At 36.9% G+C, this 27,068-nt stretch overlaps 1 protein-coding gene across 1 annotated transcript; it reads left to right on the top strand.

The window, feature by feature from the left end:
• Positions 1-18,689: 18,689 nt before the first annotated feature.
• On the top strand, positions 18,690-19,451 carry LOC149233159 (uncharacterized). The gene has a single exon (XM_089382110.1). It carries the CDS (start codon positions 18,690-18,692, stop codon positions 19,449-19,451), a length of 762 nt encoding a protein of 253 aa, XP_089238236.1.
• Positions 19,452-27,068: the final 7,617 nt, after the last annotated feature.

Genomic DNA, 27,068 nt, shown 5'->3' with positions numbered 1-27,068 from the left:
CGAGAGCTGTACATGTTATGTTAGGATGAGAAGGGCAAGATAAATATTTACATCCAGGGTGGGTTTTTTTGAGTTTCCATGCTTGGAACTTCATATTTATTTGTGTGGAATGTAAATGCGTTTCAATTTGTTCAAACTCGTTTTGACAGTGTTCAATCTTTTAAGATGAAGAAGAGAGTATGATGAGTCATTTGCGTATCTTGGACATTTTAATAATTAATTTAAGTTTGTGTGTTCTATATTTACTAAGGTATTAGTTATGAGTAAACTTGAGAGAGTAATCTTCAAAATATAAGAATATAATCCATTTTAATATATGGTAGTTTTAACGTATATTTAGGAAAGTTTGTTTTTTGATTAATTATATAAAATAGTAATATATTAATGATAATGATTTAAGTTTATTGGTTTATTAAAATTTAATAAAGAGATTTTTAGAATTTTTCATAATTTTATTTTTATGTCTTAAAAGCATTAAGAAAAGTTATTTAAAATTATTATGTTTTTTTTTTTTTTTTCTTAAAAAGTCAATAAGTTTGAGAGTGTTATAAATACTTTGAAATTTAGATCAATAATGAATATATGTTAAAATTATTTAGTCTTTTTTTATTAAAAGTTTACTAAGATTAAGATTGAGATGCCCATGGGGTTTTGGATTGATGGTGAATGGGTGCATTGTTAAGGCATTCCTTGCCCACTGGTACTTACCTACCCAAGAAAATGATTGAGATTGTTATAAATATTTTGAATTTTAATTCTAATATGCTCACAATTTAACAAAAACTTATTTTAAAAAATTTATTCTTATTTTAATAATGAATTTTTTTTTTTAATATTTGGTTTATGTCTTTGTAATATTTTAGTTTCCTTTTTTCTTATAAATTTTAATCACATTACAATTTTTCTCAAAATTTTGATTTAATAAATTCTTATTGTTATTATAAATTACAACAAAATTCATTATATCAATTATGGGAATTAAATTTAAGTGTAGAAAATAATAATCATTCTTTCCAACTACCTAAAATAAACTCAATTAACAAATTATTTTTACTAATATCAATAAAAATAGAAAAAATTACTCACCTAACCCTACCTACAACATATAATAGTTTAAAATACAACATATAATAGTTAATATTTTAAAAATTATTTTTATAAATAAATTCAAAATGTTTGTTTTTTAAAGGTTTTATATATGTTTTCAAAATATACTAATTTTGTTTTTAGGTTTTATATATGTTTTCAAAATTAACGAGAGTATATTCATAGCTGGAACTATTAAACCAAATTAAATAAATCAATCAAGGATGGGGTTATTTTATTAATTTGATAAAGTTTATATATTTTTTATTCTTAATCGGTTTGGATTTTGTCTAAATATTTATTTTATTAAAAAAATTTAAATTCTCTTTATTTTTATAATATTTATTTTCTTTTAATAATTTTTTAAGAATAAATATATTTGAATTTATAATTTAAAATAGTAATTTTTATTATATATATATATATATGAATTTTTAATTAATGTATATCATAAACACATTATTATTAAAATAGACTAGAAATTTTAAATTTATGTTTTTTTATCTCAATTTTAGATGGGTAGAGTATATATGTTTTTATAGATTTTAGTAGTCAAATCACTGGGATGATGTGGGCCCCTTGTTTTACAAACAAGAGGGTCTCATATACCGATTTGGTGTGTAACTTGGAGGTGATCTTAAAATTATATTATTATTATTATTATCATCTCACTAGAGGACACCTTTGGCCCTTTGTCATAAGGCTCAACGAGTAGGCTCCCCCACCCTCTTGGAGTCTAGTATATCTGGTGCACTAGCTATTGGATATACTCTTGGTGTTCTAGTGGCATCACTATGTTTGATCTTTGGCATTGCCCAAATTACTCCAAAAAAATATATATTCATCATGGTAATATATATGTGTGTGTTTTTGAGAATCTTGCTATATATTATAATTACATAAATTACCTATCAAACTTGTTTTTGTAAATTCCTCTATCATATTATATTAATCTAAAGAAAATCAAAATGTACATGTGTCTTGCCATTGCCACTGAGTAAACCAAAATAGTAGCATAATAGTAATTTCTTTGTCCAAAAAAACATAGCTTCTAGAATGTTATCATAATCAAAATATTTTAGATCGCTAGTGTGAGGGTTTGATCTATTTAATTTAGAATCTATACTAAAATAAATAACATTTATATTGAGTAAAATCATATAAAAAAAAGAAAAAACAAAGCATGATTATTCAAACATTGTGATCTCATTCTCTTCTCTAGTTTCTCCTCTTCTTCCTCTGTCCCATAAAACCCCAGATTGGCTACCTTCTTAGCAATTTGAGTGACCTTCTTATCTAATTTGTACACCTATAGCTAGATGGCATCTATACGTAGTAGAATCTCCTATTGTGCATTATGTCAACTAGCTACAAGTATTTTAGTATATATTCCTCGATCAAGTTCATATATTTGGGATCCACTAGCCTGATTATCCATGACCTCTTCATCCAGTAAGAATATTCTTTCTACTCCAATATCCTCCTCTACTATGTTGATTTTTGATCTAATAGCAAGGGGATTATTTCTTCTAAAATGTTAATGAACTATTTTTCATTTATTTGCATTCTAGTTTAGGGATGCCCCCTATCTCTAAACCCACCTCTATGATGTTGACCTTCTCCATGTCATGTCATTTCGCCAATAATGAGAAAGTTAATAAACACAAATTATGAATTTTGAAAGAAAATACCATAAGGGGAGATAAGAGAAGGTAGGCCAATATATGATATTACAGTAAATTGTGTTTATGATTAAGGGAGCATGAGAGTGAAAACTAGAGAGTTTAGAGATGGTTTGATTTCATTTGGGCTTAGAGAGAAATATTACAATGGGGTAGCTAAGAGAAATACAATTAAGTGGCAAAAAAGCAAGGTGTCAAAGAAAGAGACAACTCAAGTGAAAAGAAATTACCAATTGAAGAGCTAAGTTGTGCAAATCAAATAGATTGGAAGTAGAGTTTTATAGAAAATCTTGACTCTCGAAGATATGTAGACATAAAATGTTTAAATATAGAGATGAGACTCTGGTTTGGAAACAAAAAGCAAAAAAAATCAACATAAATAGGAAATGTACCTAAAACCAAAATGATTTTACCAAGTGCGCAGAGCCCCAAACAATTGACCTAACCAAGGATGATGCTTTTATGTGCCCCAAGGTTTCTCCTACTTATTCTTCATTATACTTATTCTTCATTATTATTCTACGTGAAGAAGGGAAGTTCATTGAATCATCCCAAACAATTGACCTAACCGAGGATGATGCTTTTATGTGGCCCAAGGTTTCTCCTACTTATTCTTCATTATTATTCTATGTGAAGAAGGGAAGCTCATTGAATCATCCCTAATTGGAGTGAATTAATTGCACAATTGCATTGAGGTACAAAATGCCATAGTTGACAAACGTGGTGCATGTCCAAGCTTTAAATTTCCAGTTGTTGTATGTCCCAACAACTTAGTACAACCTATTGGAGGATTGTGCCCTCATTGTACTGAATTTGGGGTAGTTTGGATTGCATCTCAGCTAAGGAAAATGTAACAAGAACTTTGTTGTGGATTAAAAATATAAATTTTTGGAATTTTTATTATTTTTATTATAATATTTTTTTAATAACATTATATATGCTATATTTTTTATTTATGTATTTATTTTATAAAATAAAATAAAAATTCAAGTTATAACATTTATTGATATCATAATTTGAATAGAAGTGGGTTGTATTATTTATTTTATGTTTAAAAAAATTAAGTGTTTAATTCACATAGTTTTGATGATTAAGGAGGTTAGAAATGTAAATATTTTTGAAATTGATTTGAAAGACTCTAAGAGAAAGTGGTGTTCACATTTAAGTTTCTTACTATCACAAAAATTCTATTTACTTTAGTGTTAAATATATAATCTTGAAAAAATAAATATAAACATACACTAAATAAATTTATTTTAAATATTGCTTTTATTTTTAAATTTTTTATTTCTACTAATTATATTTAATTATTTAAATTTTAATTATATTTTTTACAATTATAAATAAATATTCAAAAAAAAAATTAAACTAAATTATTTTTAAATATGTATTTTTAAATAAAATTTTAATTTTCTAAAAATAAATATTTATATTATTTTAAAAATAAATAATCAAATATATCTTGATCACAGAACTTAGTAACATCAATCTTTTTCATATATAAATTGTGACAATCATTCTTGTTACCCCTCTTGTGAAATGTCATTGTTCATATTAATTCATGTAAATAATGTGGAAATGTAAATTATGATTGGATGGAGGAATGGATATGGATTTAGAGACCAAGGAGGAGGAGCTGCTTGGGAAGTGATTAAACCTAGGCTACTTCATTTTTTCATGTTACCAGTTCTTCGACTGAATTTAATGGTTTGCATAGTAGACAAGGGGGTGGGGTATGGGTTTCATGAGGGAAAGGATGAACCCCATGACACCTTTGTCTTCATAAGACGTGTGGGTCCAGTCAAATGCAAGAGGCAAACAATAGGGTCAAAAATAAAGGAGACTAGTGAGAGGAAAGTGTGTGTAGATATGCAGATGGGAAATGCAAGAGAGATCACAAAAGAGAAAATCAGGAGTGGTGAATGTAGAAGTACACAAATGAGTGTGGCATGAACAGAAGAGAAGATGGAATTATGATCCCTATGATTTCTAGTGTATGACCAGTGATGTGTATTAGATCTATGATGGGCCAGTGAACTCTCGGTGGAGGATTTGACTCATTAGTGCTAGTTGTCTCAATTGTTGAGATTGCAACAAGATGATGGAGCTTAGTGAAAAGAGTCGCCTTCACTAAGTGGGCCCGCAGGCAAATTGTGGCGCAAGTTCTATTTTTGATCACAGTGTGAGTGATCACAATGTGAGTGACCAAAGTGTGGGTGATCAAAGTCTATTTTTAGATTGGCTGTCAAAAATAGAAAAGTCAAATATTATTGTCTCATATTAATATTTGGACTATAAACTTGATCTTATTCTCTTGGAGCACTTCAGTTTGAGCTACAGATGTGGCCCATGCAGCTGTCAGAAGGAAGTACGCTTTTCTTATGAGTTAGTTGAGTTGTTGCATGCATGACTTCAGTTAGAACTCAATCAGTTGAGTTTGGTGGAGTTGATTGTGGAGTTGATGGAGTTGTGTTCAGTTTGACTTGGTTAAACTAGTTGTAGTTAGTCTAACTGCAGATAGACTAATGATGAGTTGTTAAACTAATTATTAACTCATAATACAACTATAGAATACATCAGTTAACTCAGTTGCATGTCAGTGCATGTTCAGTTCAGCAGGGACAGGTGTTAGAGAATCAGATTGCTATCAGTTGTGACTATAGTTGTGCAGCAGATCTTGCACAATCAAAGGATTGAGTATGCCAATGAGTTTGCTCATGTATTTTCCCAGTTTGTAGCTTCTGCTCACGTCTTACACATTGTGATTGATTCTTTGGAGGTGAAATACGAGTTTGGTAGACCATTCTCATTCATTCTTGAGCAGGTATTGAGCAGTGGAGGCAGGCAAGCAGTGGAATAGATTTGGAGATCAGATCTTAGCTGTATTGTGTGTAACAGGTGGAGCTGGTACTGGATTGCTTGTGATAAGCATTGTACTTTGTAATGTTACATGGTCTCAATCATTAATATACAGATAGTGTGGGGTTTTTAGCGAGATGAATTCCCCGGGTTACATACTGTGTTAATGTGTGAATACTCTTGATGTTTTATTGTTATTGATGCTGCTATATTGATGATCAACGTAGAGGAGCTTATGTATTGCGTATGTATTCCGCAATAGTACATGATCAGGATAATCTCCATTGAATATGTGTTAAATTATTCAAAATTTCTACATCAATTGGCAGCCTCTAAGTGCTTCCCTTAGATCTGAGAACCACAAAGAGCTTGTCGAAAGGTGATTAAACCATTGGGGTGCTTGTTGGAAGGATATTAACCACTTAGCAAGTGGAGACACTATGGTGCTTACTACTGGAGGTAGATGTGAGCCACCTGGATAGTTGGCTTTGGATTCCTATAGTGCTTGCCTTTAGAATCCAGTTGTGAACCACCTTAGAATGAGATCATAATCCTAGAACTTCGTAGAGCTTCACTGTGACTAGGGTGAATCCCTATGGTCTATTCTAAGAGGTAGCAGAGTAATGGTGGTGCTTACTGCTAGAGGAAATTGTGAGTCACCTACATCATGTACTCTCTCTCATCTCGTTGTCTGGTATTGGTGTGAATTCCCTTGAGCACTTAACTCCTCAATATCTAAATTTGACTTGGGGGTAGTAAACTGCAAGAAAGATTGCAGTGTAGTTGGCATGTGGTTGGGTGGAGAGTTGAAGTCGCTCCCTCAATTACAAATCATTCAAGTTAATCATATAAGTGTATTTAATTGTATATATGCTACATAATAAATTATGAATAATGTTTGATACATAACAATGTATGTAACAACAATGTTAATGGAGGAATGTATTTATCATGTTTTTCTATGATGATATGCTTAAGTTAATGCTCTCAAGGTTATGGAGGGCTTGGAGGCCTCTGTGTTTGTTGATATGTTTATAAATATCATAGTTATTTCCATGATCTTAAATGATTGATTAATGCACTTAGCTAGACCATTGTAGTGTGTGATTTCCATTGTGTATTATGATGTGAATATCATGGATCTATGGTTGTTTAAGACCACTGGTTATATTTCCTGGTAAAGGAAAATGTTTGGGGAAACATATGGTATATCAGTATATCTAGTAGTGTTTGTTTGGGACCCATTTTTTGGTTTAATATGGTGCTCCTATATTCGAGTTTACAAAGTAGTATTAGTTATAGCTTAGCTTGTTTTTAAGATTGACAGTAAGCTAGTTAATGGATCCATGGATATTGTTATGATTGAATATAATGATTAGAAAATTCCGTGAGTAGATAAGGGTTTGATCCCTATAGTATAGGTGTTCTAAGCAACACCTTGCTTCAAGGAAACTATTGGTTAAGTCCCTTGAAGTTATTATAATTTCTAAGTCCAAGTATTGCACAAGCCAAATGTTGTATCTAGGGATGGATGGGTTATTGGAAGGACAATGTGTCTAGGCCACATACGTTTTTAGGCCTTTATCATTTAGTGCATCCAGACATGTAGAATGGAATAGATGCATATGAGCATAGTGGATGCATCCAAGAATCTAGGAATCCAGCTAGCTGCACCCACACATTTTCAGAAATATATCATATTTGAAATAGTCCAAGTATTCTATAGTGAAGTTGGTCAAGTGATGAAATCCAATGAGGACCCCGCCAAGGAAGAATCAAATGAAAATTCATTGGAGAGAGAATCCATGATCCAACTGATCCGAGAGTTTAAACATATCACAATTGTTTGTAGTGCCAAATTAGTTTAAACATATCAAAAATGTTTGTAGTGCCAAATTTTAAATTTGGGAAATAAATTTATCCAGGATCAAGGGGATCTAGGTTTGTAATAAGGGTGCACATTTGTGTACGTGCTAGATTTATCTCATGAACCATATATAGTGTGAAAGCAAAGTAAAGCATGGGGGTTGTGGGTGTTATGGAACTTAGAAGGAAAGATGGGGTGGAGAATGTCACGTTGGTCATGGTCGCTACATGGAAGCGTTGTGGGCTTCGCAGTAGGTATCACAAAGGAGGAGATCTAGAGTTTGGGCAATCTAGGGTTCAGGAAATAATGTGCGATGGGAAATACTTTTCACATCATATAACATATGGTTGGGCAAAAGCATTACGGTTTTAGGTATGGTGGGACCTAACAAATACTTCATGATACATCTCGCGTTGCTAACATTAAAAAATCATAAAAACTAACTAAATTATAACTTTATTATTATTATTATTATTATTAAAAGAATTAATATATAAGTTAAACATGTTTATACTTAGTAAAATGCAATAATATTCTTAATCACGGAAATTTTTCCTCACTTTACCATGGAGATTCTTAATCTATAAATAGTCTTTGTTACAAAACCATGGCTTATTAATACCACACACCCAAAAAACCATAACTTCATATAAAACTTGTTTATATGATATTTTTTGTAATTAATCAAATTAATTAAAAGAGAAAAAATAGCATGACTACTTTGAAGATAAATCTCAACCTTTAATTTGTGTGTAATACTAAGGATATTACAGAATATTGGGTGGTTAAATCCCTACCATGCACCTAATCATTATTGATAATTAAATTAAAATTTTTGAATCCCTATTCCAAAATAGACATGTCTATCAACATAATTATTAATAATAAAATATTTATAAATATATAACATATATTATTGTAGGTTTTGAATCTTTATTATTTTATGAAATAAAATCTTTAAATTTTAATTATTTCATAGTGTAGTCATATAATTTAAATGGTTAATAAAATAAAACATTTTTTTCATGAGACTCGATGAGGGTTAGGGTTATGCTTGGTTACTAAATCCTGCAGCACCACCGGACTAATGCAATTGTACCTCATCAAACTTTTTTTCCCGTACGCCAGCCCTGTTTTCTCTATTCATTGTCATTGCATTGTTGCGGTTATCTTCTCTCTTTTACCGACTTGGTTTACCCTCTTCCTCCTCAACACTTCCCCACCTACTCCCAGTCACAATAGCAACAGACACTTCAAGGTTTTGGAGGCAGCTGGTGCGGGAAATTTGTGACGGTTATGGAAGATCCCATTGATTATTCGGAGGACCCATTAGAGGGTGCCTCCATTTGGACTAATCCCCAGGTTAACCTAGCAAGCGTCCTCACCTAGGGCTGCGAGATTTCTCACACCATCACTTCATTACACTCGATCTCGAGGCCTTCAAGTTCGGTGGTTACCCTCCCGGAGTCCACCCCCTTTTTTCCAGACCTCACAGCTCTGCCTTTTTTGCCTTCTACCCTCAAATTTGTGGATCAATCCCTTGACCCTAGATTTGAAAACTCCACGGTAGTTCTCGCCTCACTCCCACCTGTTATAGACATATTTGGGCACTGCAACCCCAATCTCATATGTCCATAAACCAAGGGCTTCTAAGACCCTAAAAGTGTTTTTTCATACCCTAAAGGAACAAGGTTAGCTGATTACATCATCTCCCAGAAGTTCTCCCTGAAAAACTACTCAGAACTGGTCAAAACTGGACCATACAGACTGCTCAATGCTAAGGGTGCGATGCATCTCACCTGCTACATGCAAAAAGTGTGATGCATACTGAAAATCCCTTCTGTAGGGTGCGATGAGCGAGAGCAGACAAATGGTAGAAGCAGTTGGCTAGGTGGAAACCTAGAGAATCTTCTAGAAATTGCCCATTTGACACTTGCCTCTCTGAATTCGCCCAGGGATGAGTAAGAGATCATGAAATCTCCAAGTGGAACCAAGAACTATCAGAGAAATGACACTAATCAAAATCCCAGAAGCTGACTCACCCACCTGCAAATATCTATATATGGATCCCTCATCCTAGAGATCCAGAGGCTGGAATTTTGTATTTTGTAAGGAAGTGTTGTTGGTTTCTCTATGAAACATCATAGTGTTGGGTGATCTAGCTTTTCATGAGGTGAAGAGGGCTTTCATGCTAGGAGGATGGCGCTGGGTCAGACCAATGGGTTGTAATCCTCTCTTCTACTACTTCTATCAATAAAGCTATTTGAGTTTTCCTCCATATTCTTGTATATTTCTGAATCTTGTATTGGTATATGCATTTGTATGGTTAATATATATCTAATCCTATATTGTTTATGGTTATAGATCTCTATGCTTTGATGGTATTATGCTGCTTTGACTCTACAGGTGTTCTTTGAAGTGGGACAAGTGAGGAAAGAGTGGTAAAGCTCTGTCAAAGGGGAGGGGAAACAAGCAAGGAGCCAAGCGAAAGACTGAGGTTGGTACTTTCCACTTCTCTCTCATCTATCTCTCATAAAGGAAAACACAAGTAACTTTAGTTTGTTTGTTTCTAAGATAGCTACCCGTCTTAGTGGGACTAGCAGCTCTGAATGGACACTAGTTTTCTCGATAACAAAATGGTGACTCCACTGGGGAGCGAATAGTTTGTTTACTTGTTTCTTTTGTTTGCTTTATAAACTATAGACGGAGCCTGAAATTAAGCCAGCTAGCCTTCGAACTACTTTTGCAATGCAACTGCAAAGTAGATCAACACTGCTTCAGTCAATCTCCGGGTTAGTTTATGAATTGAACATCTGACTTGCAAACATTCTAAGTGCCCTGGTGGTAGCTCAAATAACCTCATTAGATCAGCTCCAATGCTTTGTGTTTACTTCCTATCATTATCTCAGCCTAAATCCCTAAACTAAGCTGCAAACTGTGAGCAAAAACCAAGCTCAGTCTCATCCCTGGACCATCGCACTATCTCTCATTGGTAGTCTAGATGCATCGCACCTCTCGTGTGCTGCAGGTGAGATGCATCCCTGTTTCCCTATGTTACAGGTGCGATGATTGAGTAAGATTGTTTTTGCCTCCAGATTTTGGTTTTTCTTCATTGTCCTCAGCTTTATTCAGTAGTTTTGCTGTCTATGATCAGTATATCACTGTTGAAACTCCCTTCCTTTGCATTATTCAGCCTCCATTGATAGAGAATTATGAATGTTTTTATGTATTTTTCGTCATTTATAGTTCTCCTTTGCAAAAAATAGCTTAATCGAACTATCGTCTTTTGATTTGAAAGTGTCGCAAGTGTCATTTTCAGTCAAATAAAAGAGTGTCATAAAGTCTTCCTCTTTTAGATATTTGATTACACTTTTGCCATTGTATTTGATTTGGATTAATAGTATTTCAAGTGTCAAAAGCAATTTTAAATTTGAAATCGCAAAGTGTCGTCTTAGTCTTCCTTTCATTTTTTGAATTCGAAATTGCAAAGTGTCGTCCTAGTCTTCCTTTCGTTTTTTGAATTCGAAATCGCAAAGTGTCGTCTTAGTCTTCCTTTCACTTTTTGAACAAGAAATTGCTAAAGTGTCGCTTTGAGAAAAGATAGTTCAGATCTGTACTTAGTTTTCTTTTTGTCATTCTCACATTAAGGAAACTGAAAAAAAATACATGCATGTGCATTTGCATTTAGACTGCATGCGGAAATTGATTTAGGACAGTGCATCTTAGTGTGTGCTCTCTGCTCTATGTTGAAAGGATTTTACTTCTCTTTCCTTAGTATCTAGGATTTTCATTGCAAAAAGAAAGTAAACGATTGTTTATCATCTTAAATTGTGTATATCTACATCATGCGGTGAACCTTAAAGGCAAACTTCTTAAGAAAGATCAACTGTAAAATAAATTTCAATGAACATAAAAACAATTTGGAACCTAATGCACAACATTTAGAAGTCTAGGCTAGAGACGTATTCCGGCATCGTAAAGCCTGGTAACTATCATTTTCATCATAGGTTGGGTGATTCCTCCTCTTTGATATGACAAGTGCCAGTACGGACTTGTGCTCCCACGTACCGTCGAGTATATATTGGGAGACCACAATAGGCTATATCCTTTATCCTTAGGAAGCCGTGTCTGCCACCCTATCAATCGCAATGTACTGAACACAACGTTCGAGAAGATTGACTGCCGTACCTTAAAAAGCATTCTGTAGTTTTGCGATTGGTTTGGCAATCCCTCTGTCTAGATTTCCAGAGTGGTCACTTTCGTTCCTTTTCAGACTCCTTGAAATAAAAGGTCCATCTTAGCACTTGTCACTTCAGGCTCATTAAAAATCGAAGGCGACTAGAGTCATCTTTAGCTTTTTCTCGACTCTTAAAAATTGAAAAAGCAAGTTGTGTCAAAGCGTCATAAAATTTATTTTAATCGGAATAACATCACTGTTCCCTCATTGGTCTTAGGTTGAGAAAATGGAGTCCACCAATCAAGGATTTCCCCTTGGGGGAAATCCTAGTCCCTTCTCCTCTTGGGGAGATGTTGGTGCACCTCATATGGCTACATTGTCCCTTCCAGGACTTACAATTGGCCTGCCAGTATGGCTTTTCTCGACCTCTATCATTCAAAACACTGTGATTCCTGAGCAATCAAATCAGCAACTAGATGATACTAGAGTTACCCCCCAACCTTCTACTTCGTTTGTTTCTCCCTCTCTTTCTTCCTCTCTGCTTGGTGAAGCTAGTAAAACTAAAAAACAAGTAACTGAGAAGAAAAAGAAAGGGAAAGAGAAGAAAAATAAGAAGCCAACAGCGAAAGGGGGCGACCATGCATCGTCTGGCGAAAATCCACACACCACACCATCCAAACCTAAATCTCCATGTGTCATTTGCAAAGGAGACCACTATCATCGAGATTGTCCTTGCATCCCACAGATCTTAAGGGGCTGGTCTCCCTGCTTGCACAATCCGTTGTCCTCAACCTCTGACAATCATGTTGAAAGTACACCATCAACTAGTGAAAACAAAGTTAAAGGACAAAAAGGAAGATCTAAATTTCCTTGTAGATTGTGTGAAGGCGATCATGCCCTCCACTGTTGTCCCTTCCCGGACAAAGCTAAACGAGTCTTGTATAACCTTCTTGCTTCACCGCTACAGCTTCCTCTTGGATACAAGAAACTCTTGCCGAGTCCATCGCTAGTTGAAAATCCGACTGACACACCTTTGTTGTCGATCGAAGCACCTATCATTGAAGATAAACCCTCTAAATCCACATAGAACCAAAGTCAATAGGTCGAGACGGCAGTCGACCTAGTCTTGTCTTCAGAAGGTCCACCTTCAGATGATACAGTCACGAAAGAGAATGAGGACGACATCGGTCAAATTCTTTTTGTTAACACAGAATCCGATGAGCCTGGGGGCAATCTACCCATTCCTTTACCGTAGGAAGGAAGTTCGTCAGAGATTCAATCGGTCATCTATTCAGTCCCTCCTCCAAGCAATCTAGTTGTTTACTTCGATTAGAATCTACTAGGGAGACCCCGCCTACCATCTAATGTACCATTCCAAATCATAGTACAAGCTTATAGACTAATCATGGTTGGTACTATCATAGATGAAGGGGCTTCTGTCAGTATCCTTTCCTCCACTGCTTGGAAAGCACTTGGTTCGCCATCGCTTCTGCCTGAGATTCGAAATCTGTCAGGCTTCAACAAAGGAACCAGTCGACCGTTAGGGATCCTTCCAAATTTTCCTATAACTTTGATAAGGAAAACCATTTATCTGAACGTGATGGTAGTCCAAGGGCCATTAGATTACAATCTACTCCTTAGGCGTGACTACATTTATAGCATGGGAGCTATTATTTCCTCACTCTTTCGAGTGATGTGTTTCTCGCATGAAGGCAGAGCGATCTAGCTCGTAGACCAGATTTCATTCCCCGGCTCAAAAACAGCTACTAGTCAAGTGCCATCCCTAACTAGTCTTTTTGCACAAGGAATGTCTCATCAATCTCTAGTCCGTCCACCTAATGAGCGCGAGTGATTCAGTGATTGTGACTGAAACCCAGGAGGCATGCGCCTTGGTCTGCTTCGACAGGAAAACCCCAGATATAAGGTAGGTTTCCGCATAGGGTATATGACTAATCTGACTCCCCTGTCTGTTTAGGAAAATGGAAGTAGACTAGAAAAAGATTCCTCCATCAAAAGTTATGTCTATTCCTGACAGAGCCAAGGAAGTGTTTTGTCTGCAAATGCAGATGAAACAATCTTGCTAATGCAAGAACTTCTGTATGGTAACCTGAAAGCTCTATTTCGTTATACCTGGGGGCATGCAAACCTTTTTGCATGCAAGTGAAAAGCGACCATTTATTTTCTTAGTTTGTGGGCTCTTAACCCTTTAAACTCGTAGGTTGGTCGTTCCTAGCTTGCATAACAAAAGGCTTTGGAGCAAAGTTTCGAATGGGGAAAGCTCCCTAAAAAATGAATCTATCGATGAGACATCCTTATTATACGACTGGCGCGAGTACTGTTTCCGCAAAGTTCAAGCTCGTTAAAAAATAAACCTAGTTATAAGCATATGTTCCCCTAGAGTTCAAGCTCATTAAAAAATGAACCCAATTTTGGTAAATAACCATTGCGATTGCATAATTATCAGCTTTTGAACCTTGGTCGTGTTCTTACCATCACCTCCACTCTTTTTTAGCTGATCATACGCCTCCATTTGATTATTTACCCCTTTTGAGGAACAACTGCAACGAGTGATTTTATTAGCCACCTTCTTTACACTACCGTGATTGAAAAAGTTCCAAACCTTACCTGGAACTAGTTGCTATCCAAAAACATCACTCATTCCTCAAAAAACGAGTCTCCTTTAAGCTCTTTTCATCTAACTCGTAAAATATGAAAAGATTGCCGAGCAATTGGCCTCTCCAGCTCATTAAAGCGATCGGAAGTGCCATCCCTCCTCTAGATTTTAATCTTTTTGGACTTGAGGGATCATTACACGAAAAGATCGAGTGCTTGTCTTGTTCGGCTTGTTAAAACTATCGAAAAGTCATCCCTTTCATATTATTTTATATTTTTTGGACTTAAGGGATTACATTATGAAAAATGACTACTAGAGTTGCCTTTCTGTCTCTTTTTAGACTCTCTAAAATTGAAAAGGACTGAGTTATCTTTTTCATTAAGCTCATTAAAACAATAGCGACAAACTTGTCCATGCAGACAAGAGCGAGTTTCATTGTCGCTAGGCTCGCTAAAACATAGTGACAGGTTTGCCCAAAGGGCAAATTATAGAACAAGCATATGTTATCATCCTCAAGCTTGACAAAAATAAAGAGGTAATGGTTAGCAATGACTGGGGAAAAATTGGGAAGAAAACTTGAAGAACTTTATTGGTAGCAGGTCGCTCTTGAACATGACACTTTCACTCCATCACCATGATTGACTCGGGTTGGGTTATTCCGTTCACCGATCATATCACCATTGGTCCTCCGTACCATCCATTTTTGGGGTTAACGCTACCAATCCATTTCAGTGTCATCGATATGTTCAAGGGAAGTCGCTCAGAGAATTCACCAACCCAGCTTACATCTCATCTGCTGCAATACCTTCACACTTCATTCTTTCATGACCGTCACCCTGAACCTTGTATCATCAGATCGTTTTCACCTCCACAAAATCATTTGCTCTGTTCCGTGTCGTAGATGTGAGATTCATTAAGGCCCTCCTATGATGGGTTGCTTCTTGTCGACATCAGCTCATTATCCAAGAATTTGACTTAGGAACAACCCTTTCAGTACTTTTTGAAGCTTGCATGCCTCAATGGAAAGCTTCTCACTTTCGGCAACAGGTTTACATCAATGGCCTTTGACTGGAAGATTTTGCGTGGTGTTCGACATCGACTCATGTAATCGCACTACATGGATTGTACTGTAGTACCTTGAGGGTCATTATCATTATCGGTGATTCCTCTCGTGCCTGTTAACAGCTTACATCATTGGCTGGTAATCAGGCGATGTCTTTCCATGTTCGACATCAGAAAATCTTTTCACATGGATCGACTTGTACTTCGGGCGAAGATTAAACGAGTTTGAAGACCCCGGATCTAGTTTCATCCATCTGGGCTGTGATATATTCAGTAAAATAAAGACATCAAATGTACATCATAGCTGCACAGAGAATCGTCCAAGCCAAAGGATGATGGCTCTACCAGAATCATCAGTCTGTCACACAGACGGTTGTCTATCATATGTACATGAAAATGAATTTATAAAGCTGAGCATGGGAATACCCGCCTCAGCTAGATCATGAAAATATTATGAAGATAATGTATTGTATTGTATCTTATTATAGGTCACCTTCTAGTTCGAAAAGCCTCAGATCCTCATGATAAAGCATTTCACTCGATATCAGAAGATTTACGACCTCATACTTTAGGGGGCAATTGTTATAGACATATTTGGACATTGCAAACCCAATCTCATATGTCCATAAACCAAGGGCTTCTAAGCCCCTAAAATTTTTATTTCATACCCTAAAGGAACAAGGTCAGCTGATTACATCATCTCCCAGAAGTTCTCCCTAAAAAACTACTCATAACTGGTCAAAACTAGACCATACAGACTGCTCAGTGCTAAGGGTGTGATGCATCTCACCTGCTACATGCAAAAAGTGCGATGCATGCTGAAAATCCCTTCTGTAGAGTACGATGAGTGAGCGCAAACAAATGGCAGAGGTAGTTGGCTAGGTGGAAACCCAAAGAATCTTCTAGAAACTGCCCATTTGACACTTGATTCTCTGAATTCGCCCAGGGATGAGTAAGAGATCATGAAATCTCCAAGTGGAACCAATAAATATCAGAGAAATGACACTAATCAAAATTACAGAAGCTAACTCACCCACCTGTAAATATCTATATATGGACCCCTCATCCTAGAGATCCAGAGGCTGGAGTTTTGTATTTTGTAAGGAAGTGTTGTTGGTTTCTCTGTGAAACATCATAGTGTTGGGTGATCTATCTTTTCATGAGGTGAAGAGGGCTTTCATGCTGGGATGATGGCGCTGGGTCAGAACAATGGGTTGTAATCCTCTCTTTTACTACTTCTATCAATAAAGCTATTTGAGTTTTCCTCCATATTCTTATATATTTCTGAATCTTGTATTGGTATATGCATTTGTATGGTTAATATATATCTGATCCTATATTGTTTATGGTTATAGATCTCTATGCTTTGATGGTATTATGCTGCTTTGACTCTACAGGTGTTCTTTGAAGCGGGACAAGTGAGGAAAGAGTGGCAAATCTCTATCAAAGGGAAGGGGAAACAAGCAAGGAGCCAAGCGAAAGATTGAGGTTGGTACTCTCTACTTCTCTCTCATCTATCTCTCATAAAGGAAAACACAAGTAACTTTAGTTTATTTGTTTCTAAGATAGCTACCCATCTTAGTGGGACTAGCAGCTCTGAATGGACACTAGTTTTCCCGATAACACCACCTTCCACTGGCTCTTGTGTCCCCTCTGCTGCACAATCCAGTGAACCCGTGGCTAATGCACCTCGTTATCAACCAGGCTACCCATTTCGGCCCCCCCATCAGGAAATTTCACCGAGATCCCTCCCATTTCTAGCATATTCACTTTTGAGCCTCTACTGGACTCTCCAAACCTTGTGACAAATCCTCCACTGAGCGACCCTCAGCATTCCTTATCTGATGGTAGGATTCAGACATTTAAAAAGCAAAGGTTTTTCAAATCAAAGGCTATTGAGGTCATTCTTTTTTTGGGCGAGGACTTTTAGTGGAGTGACACCATGGACTGTGCCGACTGGGTTTTGGTGGGAAGAGTCAGGGGTTGGAACTACAATGTGACAAGGCTGAAGCAGTTTGCATAGGAGGTCAGGGGACATCATCTGGCTGAACCTCCATTTGTCCAAACATTTGTCAAGGGGTGGTTTGCACTCCGTTTCGCCAGGGTTGAACACACAAATTGGGTACTCTCAATGGTTTGACATATAGAATAGGCACTAGTGCTCCTTCGCAGGTGGACTCCCCACTTTGATCCAAAATGGGAACATCTTGGAGCAGGTCCCCTTTGGGTCCATCTACCTAGTTTACCATTACAGTTTTGGTTTGAAGATATCTTCAGACGCATAGGGAATGCCCTTGGTACATATCTGGATCACGATAAATCCTATCTCACGACAGGCATGATGGCCTATGCAAGAGTACCGGTACACTTGGATACCAGTGATGGCTTACAGGAGCACATCACAATTCAATGGTAGAATTTCTCTCGGCGGTAGACATTGGATTATGAAGGGGTTCCCTTCAGATGCAGAAGATGCCACAAGGTTGGGCACCTCTTTAGGGATTTCCCTCTCAACAGTAAGGAAAGAACAAGGGATACAGGAAGGGAAATTCCACCAAAGACTACACAATAGAAGGGGGAGCATCCCCCCAATAGAGACGAAGGGATGTAAGCGAAATCTATTACAGAAGAAAATACTCCCACTGAGGAGGCCCTGAAATAGCATGGCAAACCACCTCTTCGGCCTCCCTCTCCTCCTCTCACCAAGGCAAGGGCGGTTACCGTGGCTGTGTTATCTTCGGGTATGATTTCTTCCTCCTATAGCCCTTCTCATTTGTTTTCTCGTGTTGAGTGTAATGCATTATCTTCATCTAGAAAAGTTAATGGCACTATTGTAATTCACTGCCCCCCATCTCTTTGGCCTGTCCCCTTCGCTCCCCCACTTTCGCATTCTCTATCATCCCCCCATCGCTCCCTAATTTCCCCCCCCCCCCTCACCCCCACCTTAATACCCCTGTACCTGAGGCAGGGCCTTCCTCCCCAAGATATCAGACTCGATCTAAGGAAAAAAAAGGTCTCTGACCATATTGGTTTAGACCTGATACTGTCCCCCATCCCCCCTAAACTCCCTCGGGGCCAACCCACCTCTCCCTCTAAAGCACAGATCCAGGCCAGAGACAAGATTGCTTCTGGCAAGAAAATAACCATCCACAGGGCACTTAGAGCATTGAACCCCCTAACCAATCCCCCCTCATGAAGATTGTCTCTTTCAACTGTAGAGGGCTAGCTAGGCCCGATAAAAAATTAGCCCTTCAAAGATTGATTTCTGTTGCACCAGTCGATGTTATTTTTCTACAAGAAACCTTAGGATCAGCTAAAGCCATCTCTCATCTCCTTGAATCGATGCTCCCTGGCTGGACCTTTCTTGGCCTTGATGCAAATGGACGATCAGGTGGTATTGCTCTGGGTTACAACACGCATTCCATCAATCTCCGTAACTGCTGGGGGGGCTCAGGGCATATTGGGGCGGACTTGTTCTCAGCTGATCTGGGTATGGAGATTCGGACTATCAATGTATATGGGTCGTGCCAACACAGGCCTGAATTTTGGGATCATTTTCTAAGTACTGAATTATTGCAAAAGGAATACTTAATCATGGGAGGGGATCTAAATTTCTCCATAGGCCACTCCGAATCATGGGGACACCAAGCACAAATGGATCCCCTATCTGCCTATTTTGAGAATATCTTGGAATCACACAATCTGATGGATATCCCCTCAACAAAATTGCAGCCCACCTGGAGGAATAACAGAGTTGGGGAAGACAATCTAGCTCGAAGACTTGACCGATTCCTAATCAAGGAAGGCCTTCTTAACCTGGGACTAAATCATAGACAATGGGTGGGATTGGGAGGCATCTCTGATCACCTGCCAATATACTTGGAAATCTGTGGGGGGCCTGGAAAACCCAAGGGTCCCTTTAAGTTCAGCTCTTCATGGTTAAAGGATACTACCTATGTTCGTATGATCATGGAATTTTGGAAGGCACATCCCCCAGCTGCTAGAGGAAATATAGCTGAGGGTTTTGCTCATAATCTAATTGAGCTGAAGAGACTCTCTAAGATTTGGGCACATAACAAGAGAGCACAGGACAATCAATCCTAAGGGATGCAGAAACAGAAATTGCTGATTTTGAAAATAACTTGGGAGGGGTTTACAGCTCAAATGAACATAAGGACAGACTCACATCCTTATATGCCACTAGAGGCAAAATTCTAAAGGACCGTGAAGAAGCGTGGAGGCTGAGAAGTAGGGCGATCTGGCTGCTTGAGGGAGATGATAATACAAAATTCTATCATAAATTTGCAAATGGTCGGAAAGCTATTAATACCATCTGGCAGCTCTTGAATGAGCAAGGACTCACTGTAAACACTTTCCCTCAGCTAGCATCAATGGCATCCTCTCATTTCAAGCAGATTTACAGGGCTCCCCCTAATGTCAACCTTGCTGAAATCATACAAGTGGCTCAGCTTTTCCCACGATTTGTGGAACAGGAGGATGGCAGGGAACTGACTAAGGAAGTCACTCTAGGAGAACTGGAAGCCACTCTCAAATGGTTCAAGAGAGACAAGAGCCTAGGGTCGGATGGATGGTCAGTTGAGTTCTATCTAGCTTTTTTTGAGACTCTTGGTGCAGACCTCCTCAAGGTTATTGAAGAATCCAAAATCAATGGCAAGATGTATGAACCTTTCAATTCTACATTCATCACACTCATTCCAAAGTCTGAAAATCCGACCACCTTTGATGACTATAGACCTATTTCATTATGCAACTGCATCTATAAGATCATGGCTAAAATCATAGCCAATCAATTGCGGCCCATTCTATCCACCCACATATCTCAGGAGCAATTCACCTTTCTACAAGATCGACAGATCCATGAGGCAGTGGGAACAACTCAAGAGGTATTGCACTCATTGCATTTCAAGAAAATGAAAGGTATGATTCTAAAGGTCGATCTCTCTAAGGCTTTTGACAGAGTTAGCTGGTTGTATATAAGAATGCTTCTAACCCACCTTGGGTTTCCATATGATTTTATTAAATGGATTATGAGTTGCATCACTAACATATCATTCAGTGTTCTGGTAAATGGGGCGGCTTCACCCTTCTTTCATTCTGAAAGAGGTCTCCGTCAGGGCTACCCCCTATCACCACTACTCTTTCTCCTTATCATGGAAGGGCTCAGTAGGCTTGTTAAAGAAGAGTTCAGAAGGGGCAGACTGCATGGTATAAAAATCACAGAAGGATGCATCTTGACTCATTTGTTATTCGTGGATGACGTCTTGATATTTCTCAATGGAGGTATTGGGGACTTGACCAACATGAAGAATACTTTCTCTTTGTTCCAAACAGCTACCAGCATGACTGTAAACTGCAACAAGTCTACCTTGTCAGCGGCTGGATGTTCCAATATAAGATTTATTTTGCACTACAAAGATTCCAGTTCACCCTTCTGAGATTGGAGGATGGCCTTAGATATTTGGGATACAAGTTGAAGCCTCTGGGATACAAAATTGCAGACTGGACTTGGCTTATTGCCAAGATGGAGAAAAGACTCAACATTTGGTATTACAAATACCTATCCAGGGCAGGCAGACTCATTCTCATTAAGGTTGTCCTGGAGGCTACTCTGGTCTATTGGATGTCATTGGCATGGATTCCTAGGGGCATACTCTCCAGGATACAGGCCTTATGCTACAGATTCCTTTAGAAGGGAAAATAGACAGGCATAATATTTGCATGGGTCAAGTGGGAAGCACTCAATCTGCCAAAGAAATGGGGTGGATGGGGCATTAAGAAGTTGGAGGATTTCTCCTCAGCTCTAGCAGCTAAACTTGGATGGCAACTCATTACATCAAACAGCCTATGGACAAGGGTGGCTGTCTCAAAATACATTGCCCCTCTTAATTTGATGGATTGGCTAAGACAGCCACAAAGATACTCCTCTAGGATATCGATCATATGGAAGGCTGTAATTAAATCTTTGGACATCATCAGAGCTGGCATTACTTGGAAAATTCAATCTGGAATGGTTGTGAGGATTGGACAGGACCCATGGATTGGCTGTGGGAATGCCCACAGGCTGCCATTTGAGCTCAGGAACTATCTTAGCGCAGCGAACATCACCCATATTGGCCACATCGTGGACCCCGAGCACTCCACATTATTTCAGCAAGCATGGAAATCGGCCCATAGACTGAACATCCCTCAACAGTGGACACAACAATGGAATGCCTATATCGGGGCTCTTACTGAAGCACACATTCGGTTAGGTGAAGGTGAAGATGAGGTAATTTGGGCACTCTCGAAAGTAGGGAAATACACACCTAAGGAAGGCTACCTTGTGTTAGCCGAAGCTCGTCAACCACAAGCCATCGAGTCCTGGTGGAAGCACTTGTGGAAGCTCAAAGCGCCCCCCAGGAACAGACTCCTCATGTGGACCATACTTAAAAATAAAATTCCCACAGGAGATAACCTTCTCAAACGAGCACAACACGGCCCATTTTGGTGTTGCCTTTGCAAATGCAGCAATGAAACTATTACCCACCTTTTTATCAATTGCCTGGCTGCACAAGAACTCTGGCAATCGATCTTATCAGCGGTTACATCTCAGATCAGGTGGCAAGGTATTACTATCAAGGAGGCTTGGTCCACATGGTGGTCAAGCGTTGTTCCAACAAAGCTTCGGAATCTCCCGCTCCTCATTAGCTGGGCCCTTTGGATCGCTCGCAACAATCTCATCTTCCAGAACGTTGCACCGCATTGCCCTTCCATTGTTGCCTGAATATTGTCCGATTACTCTATCATCCCTGATGATGATGAAATCTCTCGATCACGATCCATTGTCCCTGAAACCATTAATCATTCGATGCCTTGGGATTTTTTTTACGGTTCCACACAGGAGGGCAGGTGTGGTGGAGGTACCATATTGTATCTCACTAATTCCCATTTTTACAAAATTCAAATGGGATTAGGATGGGGCACGAATAAGTTCTCCGAACTATCCACTGCTAAATTCCTCATTCAATTTGCATTGGAAAATCACTGTAGAGATCTACAACTCTTTGGGGACTCAAAAGTTGTCTGTGACTGGTTAAACAAAACAACAAGATGTTCTGCATATACATTGAGACATATCCTGGATGAGGCACTCTGACTTATTTCATTATTTGACTCATTTGCATGCCATCATATTTTCAGGGAACGGAATGCAGTTGCCGATCGATTATCCAAAGAAGCAGCGGACAGGCCTCTCGATACTTAGATGATTCAAGAACGGAGGGAGGAGCCCATTATCAGTTCTGTCATCGGCCCTTTATGGACATAGCTGTATAGCAGGCTCATAAGGAGCCTGGATATATGTTTTATTTGCTTATTAGCTTCCATCTTGTATATATACATATGATTTTTAAATTAAGAATAGTGTTGTACTCTACATGTCTAGAGTATTTTTTTGATATAACTTTATGCTGAACTCAACTAAGAATGGTGCCTCCCTGCGTGGACATAAGGCACAAAATTTTGATCTGTACTAGAGAACTTATATTTTTTTAGGAAATGCCTCTCTTACAGCATATGCATCATGCATATACAACATGTAATTTTCTTACTTAATGAAAATTACGATTTTTCCAAGGGATAAAACACATTTGTTTCATGATATATCTCATATTGCTAAGATTAAAAAAATCATAAAAATTAACTAAATAATAACTTATTATTATTAAAAAGAATTAATATATGAGTTAAATATATACATTTAAAAAAACATGTATGGAGATTATTAACCATAGAGATTCATCCCCTCTTTATCATAAGATTTTTAAGTTAAAAATAAAATTTGTTAGAACACTATAAGTCAATACTTTGGTTTGGCAATATGACATGTTTAAAAAAACATAATTCATTTCATATTACATTTATTCACATGAATCAATTTAATTTAAAAATATATATAAAAACATAAATCATTTTGGGATAAAATACCACTTTTAAAAATTATAAAATTTAATAATTAAAAATTATAAAAATATATCCCTCAACACCTTACGGTGCCTCTTTGCTTTCCCTTTCCCAAACCCTTCCCTCCTTGTATATATTCTAGTTGTTTATCACTCGTTTTTGAAAAAAAAGTATATAACATATAGGAAACGTCCAGATAAATATATACATAATAATTATGATAAATTGAAATATATACCTAGTAATTATAATAAACAACACATTTATTTATTGTTTTTCACGATTATTTATTTTATATTTTTCTTCAATTAAGGAAAATAACAATGCTCACGTGGAAACAATTTGAAAGAAAGAAGAGAATGCTCACATGAGACCATTTGAATGTAACATTTCAAGCTAACAACATTGTCCATCCAAACTACTATCACAAGTGCACTCTTGTTCGTGATTTCACTATTGGCATGCTCCCTTTTTGGTTATGTGAAGCTCAAAGACTCTTCCATCTATTCTAGGGAGCACTCTAATATTATTAGAAAATTGAAAAATAAACACATATATTAACATAAATATTATTAATAAATGTAATTAATATATATGAATTGATATTGTTTTTTTTCTTTTAATTTTAAATTTATGGTATGTATTTATATAATTTCATTTGTTATTTTATAATTTATATAGTAATTTTATTATTTATTGGAAAATGTAAAAAAGTAAATATGTATTTGCATAACATTGTTTGTTATTTAATAATTTGAATAATAATTTCATAAACTAATTAATATTTGAAATTTCATTATTAATACAAAAGAGAAAAAAAATATTAATCTTTCTCATTTATAATCATAAAATTTGATTTAATTTAAATATAAAATTTTATTGGAAATAATCTCAACTATCAATTAAATGAACTAAATAGCATGTCATACCTAAAGTCAAAATAAATCATGTTATTTTTCTTATGATTGAAGAAGTATGCAAGTAATTAAAGTTTTGACTGGCACACTAGTTTTCATCTTTGTAACAAATTCATGACGGACTCATCTATGGAGGCGGAGGAATTGCTTGGACTCCAGCAAAAAAAATTCAAAAAATCTTGTAAATGTAGTGTTTGAAGCATATTTTTTATGGTGGAAATGGATTCAGCACCATCAAAAACGTCTAAGGCACCTAAAATTATGAATTTTGACATCTTTTACTTGGATTTACAAAAATCCTTGCCAAATTTTTTCAAAATAAGACTTGAATTTCCAGAACTTTTAGGGGAAAAAAAAAACATAATTTTTAGACTATGGCATTCATGACAAGAAATCTAACATCCATTATCAAAACTTTGAAAAATTATGCTCAATTGGTGTAGTCATTGATGCTTGGTTCATTGCTAAATGTACTTTGTATGCATATGCCTTAAATTAAATTAAGTACAATGCACAAATGAAATATGTAATGCACCTAAAGCATATGTATTGTTTAATAGTTTATTTTGTGTCTTTGTCATGTGATAACAAAAGGGTAAATGTATTGGTGTAGTCATTAATGCTTGGTTCATTGATAAATGTACTTTGTATGCATATGCCTTGAATTAAAATAAGTACATTGTGCAAATGAAATATGTAATACACCTAAAGTATATGTGTTATTTAATAGTTTATTGTGTGCCTTTGTCATGTGATACAAAAGGGTAAATGTATGTGTGAAACTTAAGTCATGAGTTAAACTTTTGGTGTGGGTGTAAAACTAATTTTACTCTATAAAACAGAGTTGTGAAAGAATAATGTAAAATATTTCCTTTTATTGTGGGTGAAAGGAGTTGGAGATTTCATTTTTTTTCTCCAACAAATGTATTTCTCATTCTGGAATTAAAATCAAATATATATTGGTGTTTCCTGCTTCGTTCTGTGATTTTTTTTTTTTTTTTTTTTTTGTGTAATACTTTATTTTAGTTTGTACATAACTCTTTTATCCTTTACGTTTTACTTCACCTGGTATTAATGTTGTTACACTTGGACCAAGGAACCAAGGTTTATTAGCGAGGAGTCAAATATTTATATTAGGCTTCAAGCACAAGCTTGACAAGTCCATTGACTCCTTAGTTTAATGAGAAGAACTATGATTATTGGTCAATCACAATGAAGACATTGACTTGTTCTCAAGATATACGGGATGTTGTAGAGAATGGGTTTCAAGAACCAACTAATGCATTATCATACAATGCATTGACAAAAGTAGAGAGAATAATGACTCCAAAGCCCTCTTTTATATATTCCAAGTAGTGCATGAGAGTATTTTTCCAAGGATTGTAGCAGAAAAAAAAAATCAAAGAAAGCATGGGACATTCTCCGAATAGTGTATCAAGGCATGGAAAAAGTGAAGACAACAAAATTGCAAATGCTAAGTAAGTATTTTGAAATAGTGTACATGGAGTCTGAGACAATAGACTCATTTTTTACACAAATTATTGGACCAGTAAGTCAAATTAGGTCTCATAGTGAAACACTTGAAGGAAGGAGAGTGGTTGAAAAAATTATAAGAAGTTTAATAGCAAGGTTTGATTCTATTTTTGTGGCCATAGAGAAGACAAAGGATCACTTATAGTGTTTAGTGGATGAGCTCTATGCATTGTAGGTTTTAACCATGTACAGAAATTACCTGCATATGAATTCTAAAACACAGAAAATAAACAATGCGAGAGCAGAACACATAAAACACATATACACAGAGATTTTCCCCTGGATCCCAAAACCGAGACTACCAGCTTGATTTTTCATTATGTTCCTTTCAATGTTACAATACATATTTATACATTCTGAAGCATCCAATACCATAGACCGAAAACCATTGCGTCCAAAACCATGTGCGAAAATCATGCACAAAACCATAGGTAGGTCCGCCAAACCTAATATAGGGTCCAAAAACAAAATTTTCGGGTCGCTGCGCTGGACCCCATAGAGGGGGGTTAACTACACCCCTAAAATCCCCTGTGCCCCCCCCTCTACGCAATCGGCACAACAACGGGTGGGCTCCGTCTCCCCTCTAACCCCCTGGTTAACTACGTGGCTAGTCGTGGAAAGAATATAACACAACCCAACATTCTCCCACTTGTTGTTTTCTTTCCACAGGGGGCCACAAGAGAGTTTAGCCATTTATCCAGCCCTGCAACGCCCATTGTTTCTCTACACCAAGAGAACTTCCCAGAGATCACAGATTTTGTCAATGCATATGCAGTATTCTTCAAAGTGTCCACCTTTACTAGAAACACCTTTTTGTCTTCTATCATATCCCTCACAAAGTGATACTGAACATCAATGTGCTTTGTCTTTGAATGATATGCACGGTTCTTTGCCAAGAAAATTACACTTTGGCTATCACAGTCTATCCTTATAGCTCCCTATCCTAACCCATACTTGAGCGCAATCTCTGCAACCAAACTGCTTCCTTGCTTGCATGAGTGGCTACCATGTATTCTGCTTTGTAGTTGATAGTGCCACTACAGATTATTTCTTACTCATCCAACTGAATGCACCTCCAAATAGGTTAAACACATACCCACTTGTAGATCTTCTCTGATCTAGGTCTCCAGCCCAATCTACATCAACAAAGCCACGAATATCCAACACTCTGTCCAATCCTGGTCTTCCTTGGTAGCACAAACCATAATCACTAGTGCCACGCAAATACCTGAAAACCCGCTTCACTGTTGTCCAATGCTCCTTTCCTATTTTTGACATAAATCTACTCAATACTCCCATTGCATGTGTA

This window comes from Pinus tabuliformis, chromosome J (assembly GCF_031772625.1).
Source record: "Pinus tabuliformis cultivar Carrire ecotype Pingquan chromosome J, CPIR1, whole genome shotgun sequence".
NCBI classification, from domain to species: Eukaryota; Viridiplantae; Streptophyta; class Pinopsida; order Pinales; family Pinaceae; genus Pinus; species Pinus tabuliformis.
This window is presented reverse-complemented; position numbering and strand designations above follow the sequence as displayed.

Bases quoted from the DNA above. Each gene is read 5' to 3' on its own strand.
- LOC149233159 (XM_089382110.1), top strand. From the start codon at position 18,690: ATGCTCCCTGGCTGGACCTTTCTTGGCCTTGATGCAAATGGACGATCA.